Source organism: Hyla sarda, chromosome 6 (genome assembly GCF_029499605.1).
Source record: "Hyla sarda isolate aHylSar1 chromosome 6, aHylSar1.hap1, whole genome shotgun sequence".
Lineage (NCBI taxonomy): Eukaryota > Metazoa > Chordata > Amphibia > Anura > Hylidae > Hyla > Hyla sarda.
Window position 1 is genome coordinate 13,658,049 of NC_079194.1, and position 20,668 is coordinate 13,678,716.

At 43.4% G+C, this 20,668-nt stretch overlaps 1 protein-coding gene across 5 annotated transcripts in view; it reads left to right on the top strand.

Moving 5' to 3' along the window:
- LOC130275340 (uncharacterized) overlaps positions 1-20,668 on the top strand; it is a 505,363-nt gene that overhangs the window by 380,918 nt on the left and 103,777 nt on the right. For 3 of the 5 annotated variants that reach the window (XM_056523209.1, XM_056523207.1, XM_056523208.1), the window contains one exon: positions 18,937-19,534. The exons of the other annotated variants lie outside the window; for them this stretch is intronic. In XM_056523209.1, coding sequence (XP_056379184.1) covers positions 18,937-19,144 — 208 coding nt within the window. In that variant the 3' untranslated portion in view covers positions 19,145-19,534. Of the gene's footprint in view, positions 1-18,936; positions 19,535-20,668 lie in introns of those variants that run through there. 5 annotated transcript variants of the gene reach the window in all.

A 20,668-nucleotide genomic window follows, 5' to 3' on the forward strand; every position in this document is an offset into this window, starting at 1 on the left:
CTGACCGGGGCGCTGCGGGGAGAGAGACGCCGTGAGCGCTCCGGGGAGGAGCGGGGACCCGGAGCGCTAGGCGTAACACCTACCATGTGGAACACCTAGTCTGACCAGAGAACACACAGGGGGAGAAGTATCGCGTCTTTGCCAGACGAAAACTCTAAATGCTGCAAAAATTTAGCAAAAACACCTTTCTTTCGCAAACAATTTGTGATCCATTTTGTCACTTTTTGCCACACTCTGCAAGTGTTCTGGTACATGGTGCCATGGTGGTCACCGCTCAAAGAGGGAGTGGTGTCGTGGATGTTCAAAAAGGCAAAAGTTGAAACTAAAAACTGTTCCAGCTCAGAGCTGCTGTAGCTTTCAGTAAGGGTGCACAAGTAGCCCGAGAAGCACCATGATTTATTATTTGTACCCGTGCAATGGGGGTAGCTTTTTATTTTTTTTTATTTTTTTAAGGCCACCTTGGTGAAAATCGGTCTAAATACATCTCCTATTCCCATCCTTTTGGTTTCCCTATCCGTGTATTTAAATGGTAAAAAGAAAAAAAAATCCTGTTACTGGCAAGTGTCGGTAAAGCATTCCCCAGCCTCTGAAGTGCTCTAGACTGCAACGCCACCTTCCTTTCATCTTCATGCTTGATTAAAAGACAGGGCTTGGCTTCCATAGTGAGGCGCACACTGTTGGTTTTCTTGCTTTGGGCACTGACATTACTCACGGTGGGTGCCGTACAATATAAAAGCACAGCAGATGCACAAAATTTAGACAGGGCTTGGTGTGAAAGTGAAATTCTGTCTTTCAATCAAACCCTAGACATCTTATCCCCTATCCAAAGGATAGAGGATAAGATGTCTGATCGCGGGGTTCTAGCCGTTGGGGACCCCAATGATCTTGGCTGCGGCACCCCAGGCATCCGGTGCACAGAGCAAACTTTTCTCTGTGCCAGATGACTGGCAATGCCAGGAGGAGGCTCGTGACGTCAGTCACGCCCCGCTCGTGACATCACGGCCATGCCCCCTCAATGCAAGTCTATGGGAGGGGGCGTGATGGCAGTCACGCCCCCTCCCATAGACTTGCATTGAGGGAGTGTGGCAGTGATGTTACGAGCTTCCGGCGCTGCACCCGATGCTCTCAATGGACACTGGGTGCAGCAGGGAGATCATGGGGTCCCCAGCGGTGAGCCCCCCCACGATAAGACTTCTTATCCCCTATGCAAAGGGGCGGGGTACCCCTTTAAGCTCTCTTAGCAGTTTGTATATATTTTTTTTATTTTTTGCGGACAGATTCCCAGGTACCCTTTTGTGGACAAGACTGGTGATATTTCTGGGAGAAAGAAGCCATGTTCTCCCAAGTCCCATACAATCCAGTTAAACCTGTCTTTGAGAGTAGTGTTGAGCGGCATAGGCAATATTCGAATTTGCGATATTTCACAAATATATTGGCGATTATTCGTCATATATTCACTAAATTCACATATTCCTGATATATTCCTTTATTTTCGCATATGCGAAGATTCGCACACCAGTCTCACACGGTAGTATTAGAGCCATCTTTACTCCACACAAGCTGGGGAAAAACGAATATTCGCAAGCAACACTATTTGGGAGTGAAGGGTTAAAACTTGCCCATTACTTCATAGTTTGTCAGACATCTATTAGATCGTGAGATTTAAATTTCTTTTGGGATAGCCATAATTTATGCTGATTCACGTCTTCCTGACTTTGAAAATCTTTTTTTTTATCTATAGCTTTATTGACTTAGAATCTTCTGTTCCCTCTACATTGCAGAAGCCCTGTATATGAGGATGTCCAGGAGATGAATCCAAGGTTCCGTACATATTAGTGTTTCAGTGTATGATTCCATATGATCTTATATGTATTATTATTGTCACGATGATCCTGATAATTTTGTCCCCTGATGAACCCTTCTCCCAAATTGGAGAAAACCTGTTGGGATGTGGTGTGATGTAATGCAAATTATTTTAAGGTTACTAACTTGGGGTTTGCTTTTGAAAAAAAAATTTTGGACTTCCCTAGTGTGTCGCTGTTTATCTGGGGTATGTATGTTGGAGAATAGATTTTGGTTTTGGGATTTTGTCTTGTGCTTTCTCTATTTTTGCGCTAATTGGAGGACTCTTGGAATATTTATTATTTGGTAAATTATAAGTGTTAAAGGGGTCATCCAGGAATCGAAAAACAGATAATTTCTCTCAAAGACCGCTCCCTGTCTGTCTCCAAGTTCGGTGTGGTTCTGCAGCTCAGTTCCATTGAAGTAAATGGAGCCAAGTTGTAATATTACACCCGAAGTGGAGACAGACAGGAAGCGGTCTTTGAAAGAAATTAGGTCTTTCAAAGACTGCAGATTTCCCTGGTAAAAGCAGTGTTTTCCTCGGGGAGCCAGGAGCTGGTCCTGCAATAGTCAGTTAATCTCCCCGGTACCTGCATTTTGAAAGATGTTGTCCTTAGAGGAGTACTTTGGTAGGGAAACATTTTTTTTAATATCAACTGATGTCAGAAAGTTAAACAGATTTGCAAATTACTTCTATTGAAAAATCCCAATCCTTCCAGTACTTATCAGCTGCTGTGTGTTCCACAAGTATGCTCTTTTCTTTTTGAATTTATTTCCAGTCTGACCACAGTGCTCTCTGCTGACACCTCTGTCCATGTCAGGAACTGTCCAGACCAGGAGAGGTTTGCTATGGAAATTTTCTCCTACTCTGGACAGTTCCTGACATGGACCGAGGTGTCAGTAGAGAGCACTGTGGAAAAGAAATTAAAGGGGTGAAAACTTCATTTTTTTTTAATCAACTGGTGCCAGAAAGTTAAACTGATTTGTAATTTACTTCTATTAAAAAAATATTTACCCCTCCAGTACTTTTTAGCAGCGGTATGCTACAGAGGAAATTCTTTTCTTTTTTTTTTTTTTTGTCTTGTCCACAGTGCTCTCTGCTGACATCTCTTTCTGTTTCAGGAACTGACCAGAGCAGCATAGGTTTGCAATGGGGATTTTCTCCTGCTCTGGACAGTTCAGGATACGGCCATCAGGTGTCAGCAGAGAGCACTGTGGAGAAGACAAAAATTTAATTCAAAAAGAAAAGAATTGACTCTATAGCATAGAGCTGCTAAAAAGTACTGAAAGCGTAAAGATTTTTTAATAGAAGCCATTTAGAATTCTGTTTTAACTTTCTGGAACCAGTTGATTTAAAAAAAAAAATAATTGGTTTCCACCGGATTAGAATAAAATATCTCCAAATTCAGCTTTCGTCTACTCGACCATTGGGTACCATTGTTTCTAGGACCCTCTGATGGGCCAGTTGGACCCTCGGAGAACCTCTTCAGCCACTACAGATAATAACATTTTCCATAGAAGTGACCGCATCCGTCATGGCGCATTATTTCTGACGTGACGCCAATTTCTTGCTCTAATATGCAAAAAAAAAAACTCTTCTGCTTTACGTTTCGATTTCCTAATGAACTCAATGCTTTTCATGTTTTTAACTATATTTCCTCTACAATAATAATGTTCCCGGCAATCTGAATATTCGAGGAAGAACAATTCCAGATTATGTCTGTGACCCATTTCCTTTATGGGTTTAATTTCATTGTTAAAATGCTTTTTTTATTTTTTATTTTTTTATTTTTTTTAACAGCTTTATTAAATAAAAGTCTAATGCTATAATAAATACAGATAAGTATTTAACGTAGATAGCTTCCACTTTTGTTGCCAAGAAATAAAAGTCCGACATTGGGAAAAGGGATAAGTGTTCCATTAAGTAACAATACATTATAAAGACTTTTGCTGAATCACAATAGAGTCTTTAGAGTGTCTGCACTTCTTACGTTTTATAAACCGCAGCTTCTTTGAGCGCTACTGTGTGTGTGTGCGACAGATTTTTAAGTAACAAAGTTATTTATTCTTTTATGAAGTGCCTTGTCGCTGGCATGACACACTGTGTGGGAAACAAAAAGCTTGGGGGCGCCACTCGAACAGGTGTATGACTGTCTTACTGGAATAGCGGCCATTTATAAAGGCAACCATGGGAACGGAACGCGCTGGGGTGGAAGGAGCAGGAAACCGCTGTCACTTGCGCTACATTTCTCTGCATCAAATCTGTGTATCAGAATAATTATATAACCTTAAAGGGGTACTCCGCCCCTAGACATCTTAATCCGGGGGGTCCCGATGCTGGGGACCCCTTCGATCGCGGCTGTGAAACGCCAGACATCCGGTGCAGGGAGCGAACTTCGCTCCATGCCGGATGAGTGTCGATGTGGGGCAGAGGCTCGCGACGTCACGGTCACGCCCCCTCCCATAGACTTGCATTGAGGGGGCATGGCTGTGACGTCACGAGTGGGGCGTGGACATGATGTCACGAGAATCTAGCGCTGCACCCGGTGCTCTAAATGAACGCAGGGTGCAGAAGGGAGCAATGGGCCCTCTAAGCCTTAAAGGGGTACTCTGCTGCCCCAGCGTTCAGAACATTTTGTTCCAAATGCTTGGAGCTGGGCAACGGGGATCGTGACATCACGCCATGCCCCCTCAATGCAAGTCTATGGGAGGGGGCGTGGCTCTCGCCACGCCCCCTCCCATAGACTTGCATTGAGGGGGCGTGGCACGACCTCACAAGGGGCGTGGTCGTGAAGTCGTCCCCGTGACGTTAACGAATGCCGTGTGCTGCACAGAGATCGTGGGAGCCCCCAACGGCGGGACCCCCTTGATCAGACATCTTATTCCCTATCCTTTATGTCAAGGGGTGAAGTACCCCTTTAAAGTACCCCTTTAAGTACCCCTTTAAATCTGATTGTTAAATGTATTTCTAATCTCCATCCGCCAGCATTCCATTATGCCGCACTTTCAACAAACTTTGCGTAAATCGATGCTACAAGTGAATGTAAGAAACTTTGTAATATATCTCGTCTCCCCTGTAGGGGGAAGGAAAGAAGTTTCATAACTCTCCATATGATCTGCAAAAGACTAATCAGTTCAGTAAAGAATCAGGTTACAGCTGCCCTGAGAAGTCTATAGAGAGGATGAGGAGGGGAAAAGGGAGGGACGAGAGAGAGACAAAAAAAAGCTGCTGAAAGGTCTAGTAAGTGTCTAGTACCAGAGGGTTGAACATGCAGCCTGCCAAACATGGAGGGCCACACGAGATCCCCAATAGTAACCTCACCCAGGGCCAGATCATCACATTTTTTTCTTAAAGGGGTACACCGGTGGAAGACTTTTTTTTTTTTTTTTTTTTTAAATGAGCTGGTGCCAGCAAGTTAAACAGGTTTGTAAATTACTTCTGTTTAAAAATCTTAATCCTTCCAGTACTTATAAGCTGCTGTATGCTCCAGTGGAAGTTGTGGTGTTCTTTCCAGTCTGACCACAGTGCTCTCTGCTGCCACCTCTGTCCATGGCAGGAACTGTCCAGAGCAGGAGCAAATCCCCATAGCAAACCTCTCATGCTCTGGACAGTTCCTGACATGGACAGAGGTGTCAGCAGAGAGCACTGTGGTCAGACAGAAAAAAAATTAAAAAATAACTTCCTCTGCAGCATACAGCAGCTAAGTACTGGAAGGATTAAGATTTTTCTATAGTAGTAATTTACAAATCTGTTTAACTTTTTGGCACCAGTTGATTTGAAAAAAATGTTTTCCACCGGAGTACCCCTTTAAGAGCCGAGGTACGTGCTCTCAAGTCTCCCAAGTGCAAGTAAAAAGTGCAAAGTGTGTTCACACAATAAAGCAAAATAATCCAGGCCCTTCACCTCTGGGCACCTGCAAGGCTCCATGTACAACGTATACGTTGTCCACACGTTTTGATACAGTTTTAGTCCAGTTTTAAGGAATCCGTTCCTCAAAAACCTGATACGGGAACTGTATTGCAAAAACGTGGTGTGAATGCAGCCTTAACCATCCAGTCTTTCCTTTTTAATTTTTTTCAGTATACAAAAATGCAGAGCGTAAATCCGGCTTTCACGTTCTCATTGCCGAAGCGCCAGAAAGTTAAACAGATTTGTAAATTACTTCTATTTAAAAATCTTAATCCTTCCAATACTTATCAGCTGTTTTATGCTCCACAGGAAGTTCTTTTCTTTTTGAATTTCCTTTCTGTCTGACCACAGTGCTCTCTGCTGCCACCTCTGTCCATGTCAAGAACTGTCCAGAGTAGAAAAGGTTTGTTATGGGAATTTGCTACTACTCTGGACAGTTCCTGTCTTGGACAGAGGTGTCAGCAGAGAGCACTGTGATCAGACACAAAATAAATTCAAAAAGAAAAGAACTTCCTCTGTAGTATACAGCAGCTAAGTACTGAAAGGATTAAGATTTTTTTTTAATAGAAGTAATTTACAAATCTGTTTTACTTTCTGCCGCTTCGGCAATGAGAATGTGAAAGACGGTTTTACGCTCTTATTTTATTTTTCAAAATACAAAAAAAGTATACAAAAAAAATGCAGAGCGTAAAAACCGGCTTTCACATTCTCATAGCCGAAGCGCCAGAAAGGCGGTTTTACGCTCTTATTTTATTTTTCAAAATACAAAAAAAATGCAGAGCGTAAAACCGGCTTTCACATTCTTATTGCCGAAGCGCCAGAAAGTTAAACAGATTTGTAAATTACTTCTATTTAAAAATCTTAATCCTTTCAGTACTTATCAGCTGCTGTATGCTCCACAGGAAGTTCTTTTCTTTTTGAATTTTTTTCTTTTAAATCAACTCGTTTACTTTACAAAATCCCAGGGCACATAACACTTCTGCTGCAGCGGGGGTAATTTGCAAACACAAAGAAAAAAAAAACTCACATCTCCTTGTATATCTTAACCATCCAGTTTTTCCTTTTTATTTTATTTTTCAGTATACAAAAAAAAAGTATACAAAAAAAAATGCAAAGGAAAGAAAGGAGTTTTTTTTTCTGTGTGTTTGCAAATTACCCCCGCTGCAGCAGAAGTGTTATGTGCCCTGGGATTTTGTGAAGTAAACCAGTTGATTAAAAAAAAAAAAAAAAAAATTCCAAAAAGAAAAGAACTTCCTGTGGAGCATACAGCAGCTGATAAGTACTGAAAGGATTAAGATTTTTAAATAGAAGTAATTTACAAATCTGTTTAACTTTCTGGCACAGTGAAAGAAAGTTAAACAGTGCTGTTGCAAAACTACAACTTCAAGCATGCCCGGACAGCGAAAGCTGTCCGGGCATGCTGGAAGTTGTAGTTTTGCAACAGCCAGAGGTATCCTTTTTGGGAAACATGGATTTAACCTCCAATAGGTGGCACTACTGAGCCAACTAAGATCTACTTTGCATATCTAATAGTAGTGCAGACGGATCAATAAATGTCTCCCCATATTTAAAGGTTCCATCCCCCAGTTATTGACTGTACATCCTCCCACAATCCCTTGGGTTGTCTCAAGGATATTGACCATATCTATTTATCCTATAAGGGCTCTAAGGTTGGAGACTAGAGATGAGCGAACGTACAGTAAATTCGATTCGTCACGAACTTCTCGGCTCGGCGATTGCTGGCTTTTCCTGCATAAATTAGTTCAGCTTTCCGGTGCTCCGGTGGGCTGGAAAAGGTGGATACAGTCCTAGGAAAGAGTCTCCTAGGACTGTATCCACCTTTTCCAGCCCATGGGAGCACCGGAAAGCTGAACTAATTTATGCAGGAAAAGTCATCAACTGCCGAGCCGAGAAGTTCGTGAAGAATCGAATTTATTATAAGTTCGCTCATCTCTAGTTGGGACTCACTATAGAGAGCGATGTTTTAGGGTCCAGTATTGAGCGCGGAATACAGAGCTGCACATGTAATAGAATGTTCTAGAAGGAGACAGCATTGTGGTTCCTTTAGACATACGGTATCAGACGTGTTTGGTCCTCTGTGTGCAAGGAGACTATCCTCAGACAAACGCTTTCACGTCTCCGTGCTATACAGAATGAGAAGTCAGACCGATGCAAACGAGAGATGATGCGTCTTACATTAAATCCACCATATCTATAAACTATTCAGCGCTCAGTGTGTTCTCGCGTTTCTCTTTAAGGGTACGTTCACACGGGCGGATTACCTGTGGAATTTCTGCAGCGTATTTTCTGCGGAAAATCCGCAGCGGATTTTGCTACCATTGGGTCATCAGAAAATCTGCAATAGAGGCAGTTTTGCAGATTTTCCTTTTGGACCCATTGAATTCAATGGAAGTAGATTATCTGCTGCAGATTTTTCGCAGCAAATACGCTGCGGAAATTCTGCAGGTAATCCGCCCGTGTGAACGTACCCTAAGGGGTACGTTCACACAAGTGGATTTTCGCAGCGTATTTCACTGCGGATCCGCTGGTGAAGGCCCGCTCTATGCATGTCTTTACATGTGCCTGCTCGTAGCGGCAATACGCCGCTACGAGCAGACACACTGGGATGTGCGAGTCGCAGTATACTCGCACATCGCGGGAGCTCTCTGCCTAGCTCAGAGCAGGGAGAGTGGCCGCGATGTGCGGGTACACCACGCACATCGCCGCAGTGTGTCTGCTCGTCGCGGCGTATTGCCGCTATGAGCAGGCACATGTAAAGACAGCATAGAGCGGGGCCTTCACCAGCGGATCCGCAGCGTAAAATATGCTGTAAATTCGCTCCATCCTTTTAAAGGGGTACTCTGGTGGAATTTTTTATTTTTTTTTAAATCAACTGGTGCCAGAAAGTTAAACAGATTTGTCAATTACTTCTATTAAAAAATCTTTAATCTTCCAGTACTTTTTAGCAGCTGTATGCTACAGAAGAAATAATTTTCTTTTTGAATTTATTTTTTGTCTTGTCCACAGTGCTCTCTGCTGACACCTGATTCCCGTATAATTAACTGTCCAGAGCAGGAGAAAATCTCCATAGCAAACCTATGCTATTCTGGACAGTTCCTGATATGGACAGAGGTGTCAGCAGAGAGCACTGTGGATAAGACAAAACATTTTCTCTGTAGCATTCAGCTGCTAATAAATACTGGAAGGATAAACATTTTTTAATAGAAGTAATTTACGAATCCGTTTACCTATCTGGCACCAGTTCATTAAAAAAATAAAAATAAAAAAAAAAAGGTTTTCCATCGGAGTACCCCTTTAATGCATATTAATGTAATCCTAGACATTAGAAGGGGTGCTCTGGAGTTCCTGACACACAGAGGTGTCGGCAGAGAGCACTGTGGTCGAACTGGAAATAACAACCCAACTTTCTGTGGAGTGTACAGCAGCTAAGTACTGGAAGGATTTTTATATAGAAGTAATTTACAAATCTCTATAACTTTCTGGCACCAGTTGATTTGAAAAAAATACAATGTATGTGTGTGTGTATGTATGTGTGTATATATATATATATATATATATATATATATATATATATATATATATGTATATATATGTGTGTGTGTGTGTTTTCCACCAGAGTACCCCTTTAATGTCCAATGGAGATGGCAAAACCGTGCAAAACCTGTCTTAAAGGGTTACGCTGATGGAACACTTAGTTAAACAGATTTGTAAATGACTTCTATTAAAAAATCTTTACCCTTCCAGTACTTTTTAGTAGATGTAGGCTACAGAGGAAATTCTTTTCTTTTGGAATTTTTTTTGTCTTGTCCACAGTGCTCTCCTGCTCTGGAAAGTTCCTGATACGGACAGAGGTGTCAGCAGAGAGCACTGTGGACAAGACAAAAAAGAAATTAAAAAAGAAAATAATTTCTTCTGTAGCATAAAGCCGCTAAAACGTACTGGAAGGGTAAAGATTTTTTAATAGAAGTCATTTACAAATCTGTTTAACTTTCTGGCACCAGTTCATTTTTAAAAAAAGTTTTCCACCGTAGTAACCCTTTAATGCCTATTAATGTAATCATAAACAACTGGTGCCAGAAAGTTACACAGATTTGTAAATTAATTCTATGTAAAAATCTTAATCCTTCCAGTAGTTCTCAGTTGCTGTTTGATCCAAAGGAAGTTCTTTTCTTTTTTTAAATGACCTTTCTGTCTGAGCACAGTGCTCTCTGCTGATACCTCTGTCCATTTTAGGAACTGTCCAGAGTAGGAGCAAATCCCCATAGCAAACCTCTCCTGCTCTGGACAGTTCCTAAAATGGACAGTGGTGTCAGCAGAGAGCACTGTGGTCAGACAGAAAGGACATTCAAAGAGAAATGAACTTCCTGTGGATCATAACAGCAGCTGATAAGTACTGGAAGGATTAAGATTTTTTTTATAGAAGTAATTTACAAATCTGTTTTGACTTTCTGGCACCAGTTGATATAAAAAAAAAAAAAATGTTTTCCAGTGGAGTACCCCTTTAAACAGAAGTTTCCAGTACTTATCAGCTGCTGTTATGATCCACAGGAAGCTCTTTTCTCTTTGAATTTTCTTTCTTTCTGACCACAGTACTCTCTGCTGACACCTCTGTCCATTTTAGGAACTGTCCAGAGCACGATAGGTTTGCTATGGGGGTTTTCTCCTACTCTGGACAGTTCCTAAAATGGACAGAGGTGTCAGCAGAGAGCACTGTGGTCAGACAGAAAGGTAATTTAAAAAAAAAAACTTCCTTTGGATCAAACAGCAGCTGATAAGTACTGGAAGGATTAAGATTTTTTTTAATAGAAGTAACTTACAAATCTGTTTGACTTTCTGACACCAGTTGATTTGAAGAGGGAAAATTAAAAAAAAATATATAAAAAATGAATAAAAAATAATTTTAAAAAATCCACCGGAGTACCCGTTTAATGTGCAATGGAGATGGCGAAACCGTGCAAGACCTGTCTTAAAAGGGTATTCCAGGCAAAAACTTTTTTTTATATATCAACTGGCTCCGGAAAGTTAAACAGATTTGTAAATTACTTCTATTAAAAAATCTTAATCCTTTCAATAGTTATTAGCTTCTGAAGTTTTCTGTCTAATTGCTCAATGATGATGTCACGTCCCGGGAGCTGTGCATGATGGGAAACTATCCCCATAGGAGCTGCACAGCTCCCGAGACGTGAGTCATCAGAAAACAGTTAGACAGAAAACAGCAACTCAACTTCAGAAGCTAATAACTATTGGAAGGATTCAGATTTTTTAATAGAAGTAATTTACAAATCTGTTTAACTTTCCGTAGCCAGTTGATATATAAAAAAATATATATAAATGTTTTCCACCGGAGTACCCCTTTAAGGGATCTGCTGCTGATCTCACAAGGCTATGGGGTCAGGGTAAAATAAGGACTGACAATATGTGGTTTATATACCTCAATGACACCGTTTCCCAACCAGTGTGCCTCCAGCTGTTGCAAAACTACAACTCCCAGCATGCCCGGACAGCCAAAGGCTGTCTGGGCATGCTGGGAGTTGTAGTTTTGCAACAGCTGGAGGCACACTGGTTGGGAAACACTGCACTATGAAGTGGAATTATACGGGTAATGTTATCCTTCCATCCATTACTAGACCGGTTGAACCATCAGCACAAACTTCTAATGGTCCAATTCAGATAATCCTTATACGTTGCACTTAAACAATATAAGGATTATTATTATTTTTTTCTCCACTAAGGAATGTTATGGTTAAGATGATAACAAAAAAAAAGTATCCAGCGCTCCTGACATTGGCAGGAAGGTGTTTTAAGCACGTCAATGGATTACATGTTCCAACTAGCATTCGGGTGAAAAGGAAATCCATTAGTGTCTGAGTCGGCAGAGGAACATTTATTGTTACATTATTGCAATCAGATAAAAAAAAAAAAAAAAAAAAAAAAAAGTTTTGGCCTGGAATACCCCTTTAACATTCTTAGTCTTGTACTGATTCAGTGGTCACATGTCAGGAGGCCATCGGGCCCCTCGGAGCGCTGCCATTGGCCATGGTCTTCATCTGATGATGGAAATTGAACGCACTCTGTGTTTTTCTTTTTAGAATCGCAGAACAAAGTTGAATTCGAAATCCTCCAACTACATAATGGAAAGTAAATCAAGTCCCAGCATTCGTGAAGCGTTTTATGATATTACCGTACGTTCGCCCGCCTATTCCCTCTGTGTAATATTTTTTAGGAGAAAGGAAAAAGCACTTAACCAAACGGAGTATGTTTGTCATATTAACAGTATTGACTCAGGTTGCAACCTGTTCGGCTGACATTAAATGAAACACAAGCATTATCTGATTGCAATAATGTAACAATAAATGTTCCTCTGCCGACTCAGACACTAATGGATTTCCTTTTCACCCGAATGCTAGTTGGAACATGTAATCCATTGACGTGCTTAAAACACCTTCCTGCCAATGTCAGGAGCGCTGGATACTTTTTTGTTATCATCTTTAACCATAACATTCCTTAGTGGAGAAAAAAAAAAAAAGAATAATCCTTATATTGTTTAAGTGCAACGTATAAGGATTATCTGAATTGGGCCATTAGAAGTTTGTGCTGATGGTTCAACCGGTCTAGTAATGGATGGAAGGATAACATTACCCGTATAATTACACTTCATAGGGCAGTGTTTCCCAACCAGTGAGCCTCCAGCTGTTGCAAAACTACAACTCCCAGCATGCCCGGACAGCCTTTGGCTGTTTTGCAACAGCTGGAGGCACACTGGTTGGGAAACACTGTCATTGGGGTATATACACCTATAAACCACATATTGTCAGTCCTTATTTTACCCTGACCCCATAGCCTTGTGATATCGGCAGCAGATCCCTTAAAGGAGTACTCCGGTGGAAAACATTTATTTATTTTTTTATTTTATTTGATTTTTTTCAAATCAACTGGTGCCAGAAAGTTATACAGATTTGTAAATGACTTCTATTAAAAAAAAAATCTTAATCCTACCAGTACTTATTAGCTGCTGTATGCTCCAGAGGAAGTTGTGTAGTTCTTTCCAGTCCGACCACAGTGCTCTCTGCTGACACCTCTGTCCATATCAGGAACTGTCCAGAGCAGGAGAGGTTTGTTATGGGGATTTGCTCCTGTTCTTGACAGTTCCTGACATGGACAAAGGTGGCAGCAGAGAGCACTGTGGTCAGACTGGAAAGAACTACACAGCTTCCTCTGGAGCATACAGCATCTAAGTACTGGAAGGATTAGGATTTTTTAATAAGTCCTTTACAAATCTTTTTAACTTTCTGGCACCAGTTTATTTGAAATAAGTTGTTTTCCACTGGAGTACCCCTTTAAGGTTTGAGATTCAGCCTCCATGAATGGGAATTGTTTCTCCAGTACATCTTACAAATGATCAATTGGATGGAATCTGGAGAATCTCAGGGCCGACCACCACCTTGATCTCTTTGCCATGTTCCTAATTCCTAAACAATGTCTGCAATGTGACCAGGGGGCAGTATCGTGCTGAAAGAGGCCACTGCCATTTTGGGAACCCATTGCCATAAATGGCGAGGCTTGGTCTATATAATGGTTAGGTAGGTGGGATGTGTCAAAATAACATCTACTGTAGACCTTGTGTCCTGGCATCATGTAGAACATTGCCCAACTGCCCTCGCCAGCTTGTTTTCTTCTATAATGTATCCTAGTGCCCTCTCTTCTCTAGGTAAGTGACGCACCCGGCTATCCACATGATGGAGCTTTGGGTGACCAGTTGGCCACCCCCCCCCCCCCTCCACCCCCAATCACAGACTGTAATGTGTTGAGTTTTTCGACATACTTAGTTTTTTTTTTAAATGAATGATGGAGCGGAATGTTAGCGTAGCATGTGGTATAGTGTATAGCTTAGGGAACCTGTGCTGTATATTTTACTGTCATGCTTTGCGAGATTGTAATTTTATATGACATGTAAGGATGACTGAATGATCAATAAAGCTCTTTCAATACCTTTGATAGGTACTAACCACTTCATAGTCCTCACAAAACCAGACATGCTCTATAGCAGTAATCTAGAGATCCTAATCTGGCACTTGTCGCTTAGATCTGTAGTGATATCTGATTCTAGATGGGATCACCAGATGCCCAAAGCAGGATGCACCAGATGTCCCCTGCAGCGCTCCATAGTCTCCAATCAGGTACAGCACCAGACCTATCAACTAGCTGATCAATTTTTGATCTGGTGCGACCAGGCCAGAGGGAAACTGCGCTGGATCACCAGACTTATGTCAACGCATTCTATCAACATCATTTTGGGGGTAAAATACTTTGCTGATCCACAACAGGTGACCCTGGCACTTCTGCACTACCGTTAAGTCTGCTCTGCAGCTTCTATGACTCGGAGACCTCTTCGGTGCTCACATTAAGAAAAACATCACTGATCCACACAAGATAAGTAGAAATAACGGAGCACTCACCCGGTCTTTAAACTTCAGTAGCGGTCATCTTAATTTATATCACAAACACATACATGCGGGAGATCAGACAGGAGCAGTGAAGTGGGGGAGTGGTTGGACAACGGTCTGTGTCACGCAATGAGAGCTTCGCTCTCCCGCATGCATGTCAGGGGCCTGACGAAGCACTCGTTGCGCAACACAGACCGTCGCCCAATCACTCCCCCCCCCCCCCCCCCATCACCGCTCCTGTCCGCTCTCCCGCATGCGTGTCAGGGTTTATTGAAAGAGCTTTATTGTCCGTTCAGTCATTACAAGTCATACAATAATGTCAGGGGCCTGACGGACAGAAGCGGTGAAGTGAGGGAGTGGTTGGGCAACGGTCTGTGTCGCACAATGAGCGCTTTGTCAGGCCCTCTTTCAATAAACCCTGACACGCATGCGGGAGAGCGGACAGGAGCGGTGAAGTAGGGGAGTGGTTGGGCGACGGTCCGTGTCGTGCAATGAATGCTTCGTCAGGCCCCTCGGGCCTGACTAAGCGCTCATTCCGCAACACGGACAGTCACCCAATCACTCCCCCTTTTTACCACTCCTGTCACTATCCTGAAGAAGCGCTCATTCCGCAACACTGAAGCGTACAGAGCGTACAGAAGTGGGGGAGTGGTTGGGTGATGGTCCGTGTCACGCAATGAGCGCTTCTTCAGCTCTCTGGCATGCATGGGGGAGAGCGGACAGGAGCGGTGAAGTAGGGGAGTGGTTGACCGACGGTCTGTGTTGCGCAATGAGCGCTTCGTCAGGCCCCTCAGGGGCCTGACGAAGCGCTCATTGCTCAACACGGACCGTCTCCCAATCGCTCCCCCATTACACTACTCCTGTCCACTCTCCCGCATGTATATGTTTGTGATATAAATAAAGAAGACCGCTACTGAAGTTTAAAGACCGGGGCGAGTGCTTCGTTCTTTCTACGTATCTGATGTTATACTTTGACTCTGCAGGTAGGATGTTGCCCTAAAACTAGGATCAGAGATTGCGGTCACCTTGGCTGTGGCTATGCATGGGTGACCAATCATTGTGCACAGTCTGTAATGTTAGAAATATAAGATTACAACGAAACGGACAGCATCCAACATCCTGACTTATTTGCCTTTTGGCATCCACTTCCACAGCCTTTAGCTTATTGTTAAACTGATTTACATACAATGGTCTTAAAATTGTCCCAATTATCCTGTCCCTCAGTGATGAATGCAGCAATTGTCACCAGGCACAAGGAAGTTTTCCTATTCGCCTGGATTCTCAACACATTTCTCTGCATCATGATCACAAGCAGCTGGAACGGTTACGTTAAGTAGAGGTTTGTGGTACTACGAAACTGAGGAGAAATTTTGACTCTTAATTGCTTTTATATATTTTTATGTTCTCAATACTTAGTGTCCCTGATTTAAAAAATATATATATAATCTTTTGACCTCTCGGAGGTCAAAAGATTATATAGTTTTGATTGGTCAGGGTCTCAGTGGATGAGCGTCAAGAAGAGAGCATCACTCCCTGCTCCAGTCCCTATACAGTTGCACTAGACTGGCTCCATAGACTTTTATAATAGATCCCATTTGGTGTAAGCCAAGGAGTAAAGAGCTCAGTCACCCACCCACTTCTCGAACATTGTAATGATCAGTGGGGGCCTCAGCACTGACACCCTGACCGATCACCACATTTAACACATCTCGTGATTTATTTAAAAATATGTTGATCCAACAGCACTGTTGGAATCTAAATAGCTGATGGGATGCATGTCAGTAGGCCAAAAACCTCATTAGTTGGCTACAAGTGGAATTCGAGAAAAAGATTCAACAGCATCCGGAAATGTAGAATCTTCAAATGTTTTAGTCACCTGGAACATACATGCAATGTTTTAACCCATTGGTGACTTTGGTAAAGGGGTACTCTGGTGCTCCAGCGTTCTGAACATTTTATTCAGAGCGCTTGGAGCCGGAGGCCGTGATTGTGATGTCATGGCCACGCCCCCTCGTGACTATGGGAGGGGGCATGTCGGCCAACACGTCCCCCTTCTATAGACATGAATAGAGGGGGTGTGGCTGTGACATTACGACCAATGCCGCCGGAACCCGGCGTTTGTTTAGAACATCGGGTGCTGCAGGAGATCGCGGGGGGCCCCAGCAGCAGGACCCCCACGATCAGACATCAGTAGACCAACTCTCTGTTATTGTGGCCAATAGCAATGTGTGCCACGGAAAGAAAAGTACATACAGATGCAGGGGGCTCCTGTCTATTACCGGACTCCCTGCTCCTGTAGATTCAGAACTGTAGTGAGCAGTGATGCGCAAAACACTGTGTATACTGCATATATTCTCCAGTCCGGGTGGAGTGGACCCAGTGAACACATTGAGATGTATTACACACAGTACAGCATATCTACCGCCACTCACATACACCTACTATCCCTGTGTCCCTTGTGCTGAGAGGACAAAAGACCTGCAGTATGCCACAGTGATGTCATAACTCCGCAGTGACGCCATGTCTCCGCGGTGACGTCATGTCTCCGCGGTGACGCCATGTCTCCGCGGTGACGCCATGTCTCCGCGGTGACGCCATGTCTCCGCGGTGACGCCATGTCTCCGCGGTGACGCCATGTCTCCGCGGTGACGCCATGACTCCGCGGTGACGCCATGACTCCGCGGTGACGCCATGACTCCGCAGTGACGCCATGTCTCCGCGGTGACGCCATGTCTCCGCGGTGACGCCATGACTCCGCGGTGACGCCATGACTCCGCAGTGACGCCATGACTCCGCAGTGACGCCATGGCACCAAAATTATATCTGTGATTAGAACAAGACTGTGGAGTCATGACAAGTTGTTTTACTGGTTTTACTGTAAAATCTTGTTTTTTTTCCTTTTTTTTTTGGTTTTACAGGCTTTTTATTTTTCACAAAATGTTTGTGCTTCTTGATAAATTTTGCGCAAAACCCCCCCCCCCCAAAAAACCTTTACCTTTTGGGTTGAGTGTATATAAATCCGTAGCAGAATATCTGTAGACTCATTAAAGGGCTTCTCCGGCAGGGAAAAAAAGTTTCAGATTAACTGGTGCCAGAAAGTTATACATATTTGTGAATTATTGTAAAAATCTAGCACTTAGCTGCTGTATGCTCCAGAGGAAGTTTACTAATTTCTAGTCTGACGACAGTGCTCTCTGCTGCCTCCTCTGTCCAATTCACAAACTGTTCGGAGCAGGAGAGGTTTCCTATGGGGATTTGCTCCTGCTCTGGACAGATCCTGACATGGACAGAGGTGTCAGCAGAGAGCACTGTGGTCAGACTGGAAAGAACTACACAACTTACTCTGTAGTATACAGGAGCTGATAAGTACTGGAAGGATTAAGATTTTTATATAGCAATATAGTAATTTACCGATCTGTAGAACTATCAGGCACCAGGTGATTAGCAAAAATTTTTATTTTTTTTACCGCCAGAGTACCCCTTTAAGGTCAATGTGTCCACATCAAATATGTGTAAACACACCCTTAAAGGGGTACTCCGCTTCTCAGCGTTTGGAACCAACTGTTCCGAACGGTAGAGCCGGCACAGGGAGCTCGTTAGATAATAGCCCTGTCCCCTCATGATGTTATGCCCCGCCCCCTCAATGCAAGTCTATGGGAGGGGGCGTGACGCCCCTCCCATAGACTTGCATTGAGAGGGCAGGACGTGATGTCATGACCGGGCGGGGCTATGACCTCACAAGCTCCCAGCTCCAGCGTTCCGAACAGTTTGTTCCAAACGCTGAGCAGCGGAGTACCCCTTTAAACACATGCTAATTAGAAACCACACTCCTTGGGTAAATAATGTAAAAAAAAAAAATTTCATAATAATGTAAATGTAAAATACTGTAAAATGCCGCACTAACCACACAATGCGGTTACTTCATTCTAATAAATGACGCACAAGCAATATTCACCACTTTATACTCAATTCGATAAATCTCCTCCTTTATCTTTTATAAAGTGGTGAATATTGCTTGTGCGTCATTTATTAGAATGAAGTAACCGCATTGTGCGGTTAGTGCGGCATTTTACATTATTTTACATTTACATTATTATTTAACTTTTTTTTTTTTTTTTTTTACATTATTTACCCAAGGAGGTGTGGTTTCTAATTAGCATGTGTTTAAAGGGGTACTCCGCTGCTCAGCGTTTGGAACCAACTGTTCGGAACGCTGGAGCTGGGAGCTTGTGAGGTCATAGCCCCGCCCCCTCATGACATCACGCCCAGCCCCCTCAATGCAAGTCTAAGGGAGGGGGCGTGACAGTCGTCACGCCCCCTCCCATAGACTTGCATTGAGGTGGCGGGGCGTAATGTCATGAGGGGGCGCGACTATGACCTAACGAGCTCCCGTCCCGATGCCGGCTCCACCGTTTGGAACAGTTGGTTCCAAACGCTGAGCAGCGGAGTACCCCTTTAAACACATGCTAATTAGAAACCACACCTCCTTGGGTAAATAATGTAAAAAAAAAAGTAAAATAATAATGTAAATGTAAAATACTGTAAAAAAAAATTTTTTTTAAATGCCGCACTGACCGCACAATGCGGTTACTTCATTCTAATAAATGACGCACAAGCAATATTCACCACTTTATACTCAATTCGATAAATCTCCTCCTTTCTCTTTTATTATTAGTCTTTTTGTTGACCTTTTTGTCTCTCCCGATCCCTTTTACCCAGGTGCTTCCTCTGCTACTGCTGCGACCAATACCACAAAGCCAAGATGTCGTCTTACTCCATCCAGGCCAGATCTGTAGAGGAACGTGCCGGGGTCAGACACCAGAGTCCGCGCTCCCCCAATTCCTCGACCCCCGTGGTGAACAGGACGGGGTCAGAAGGACAGACGCCCGGACCAAAAGACCCCCTGAGCCTCAAGCTCTTGCTATGACTGGAGGAAAGTCAGGACGGAACCCAAAGAAAGCCCAGAGGCAGCGGGGAAAGCAGATTGATTTTCAGTGAGTCATTTAGCTTCTGGACTGGATGCAGCTTCTCCCCTGCTGGCTCTTTGGCTCCGTATTAATAGGACGCGCGCACCAGGCTGAGTAGCTTAAAATAATTATATGTAGAAATCCCCAAAAACCGCTCGCCATCCAAATATTTCCTTTTGTACGGATATAGACTGCGAAACAAATTACATTTACATTATTAAAAATGAAATCATTTGGATTTACCTCAATTTCATGTTAAGCAGCAAACTGGACCCTATTCAAATCCGCCCGTGGCTAATGGCTCCGCGCTTCGCCATGTGCGTCCTGAGTGGGTGTTAGCACAATATCCATTTGTCGATGCTGAAAGATAGGCGATAAGATGTCTGACCGCGGGGATCACGCCGCTGGGACCCCCCCCCGCGATTTCCATGCAGCACCCATGCCACATCCGGCATTCTAAACATTTGTTTAGAACGCTGGGTTTGGGTGGTCGTAGACGTGACGTCACAAACCCTCTTGTTTTCACACCATGCCCCTTCCATTCATGTCTATGGGAGGGGGCGTGATGCTGTCACGCCCCCTCCCATAGACATGAATGGAGGGAGTGTGGCGTGACATCACAAGAGTGCGTGAAGGCACCACTATGGCCGCCTCAACCCATCATAACATACTGCGTAGAATGCTGGGCACAGCACAGATGCCCTATCCTTTGGATAGGGGATAAGATGTCTGTGGACGGAATACCCCTTTAAGGCTCCTGTCACACTGCAGTCAGCACCAGTCACTAACTGGTCTGTCAGGCTCGATTTTCTTTTTTTTTTTCCTGGCCGAAAACGGGCCCATTATCTGATGGATCCTGATGAGCCCTATTCACTATGATGGGGTCCCCATGGACCCGTTATTTTTCAGCGGCGAGTAGCAGGAGAAAAATTTCTGCGAGCGCAAATTTTTCTCTTGTTGTTCACAATCCAAAAATAACGGACTTCACACTGCAGGAGTCAAACGGCAGTGTGAAAGTAGCCCAAGTTGACCATAAATGGTTGGCCCAACAGCTCCCTCAATCTCTACATGCCCGTTCAGCTGAGCATCCATGTATACGGAACTGTGGGCAGGTAGGTCCTAGTCATACGCCTATGTCCTCTTCACAGAAGGATCGGGTATGTTGACATCCATCACCCATTGGGGAAGAGTAAGAAGACCACCCCCCAATGCACGTCAGATTGTTGACCAAACCCATTGATCTTGGTAGAACCGGTCAACCATCTAATGTGCATGACCGGCTTTACTGTTTTTGCCGAAACGGGCTCAAGATGAAGACTGGAGGTGTTGATCTAGGAATTCTTGTCTTTTTCTGCGGTGTAGTTCTACATGATTTCCACAGCAAAGTCATTAATTTTAACAAGGAATATTAAACCCAGTACACAGCAACATTCTATGCAACACGGCTACTGGTTCGAAACTATAATTATCCGAGATGGCATATT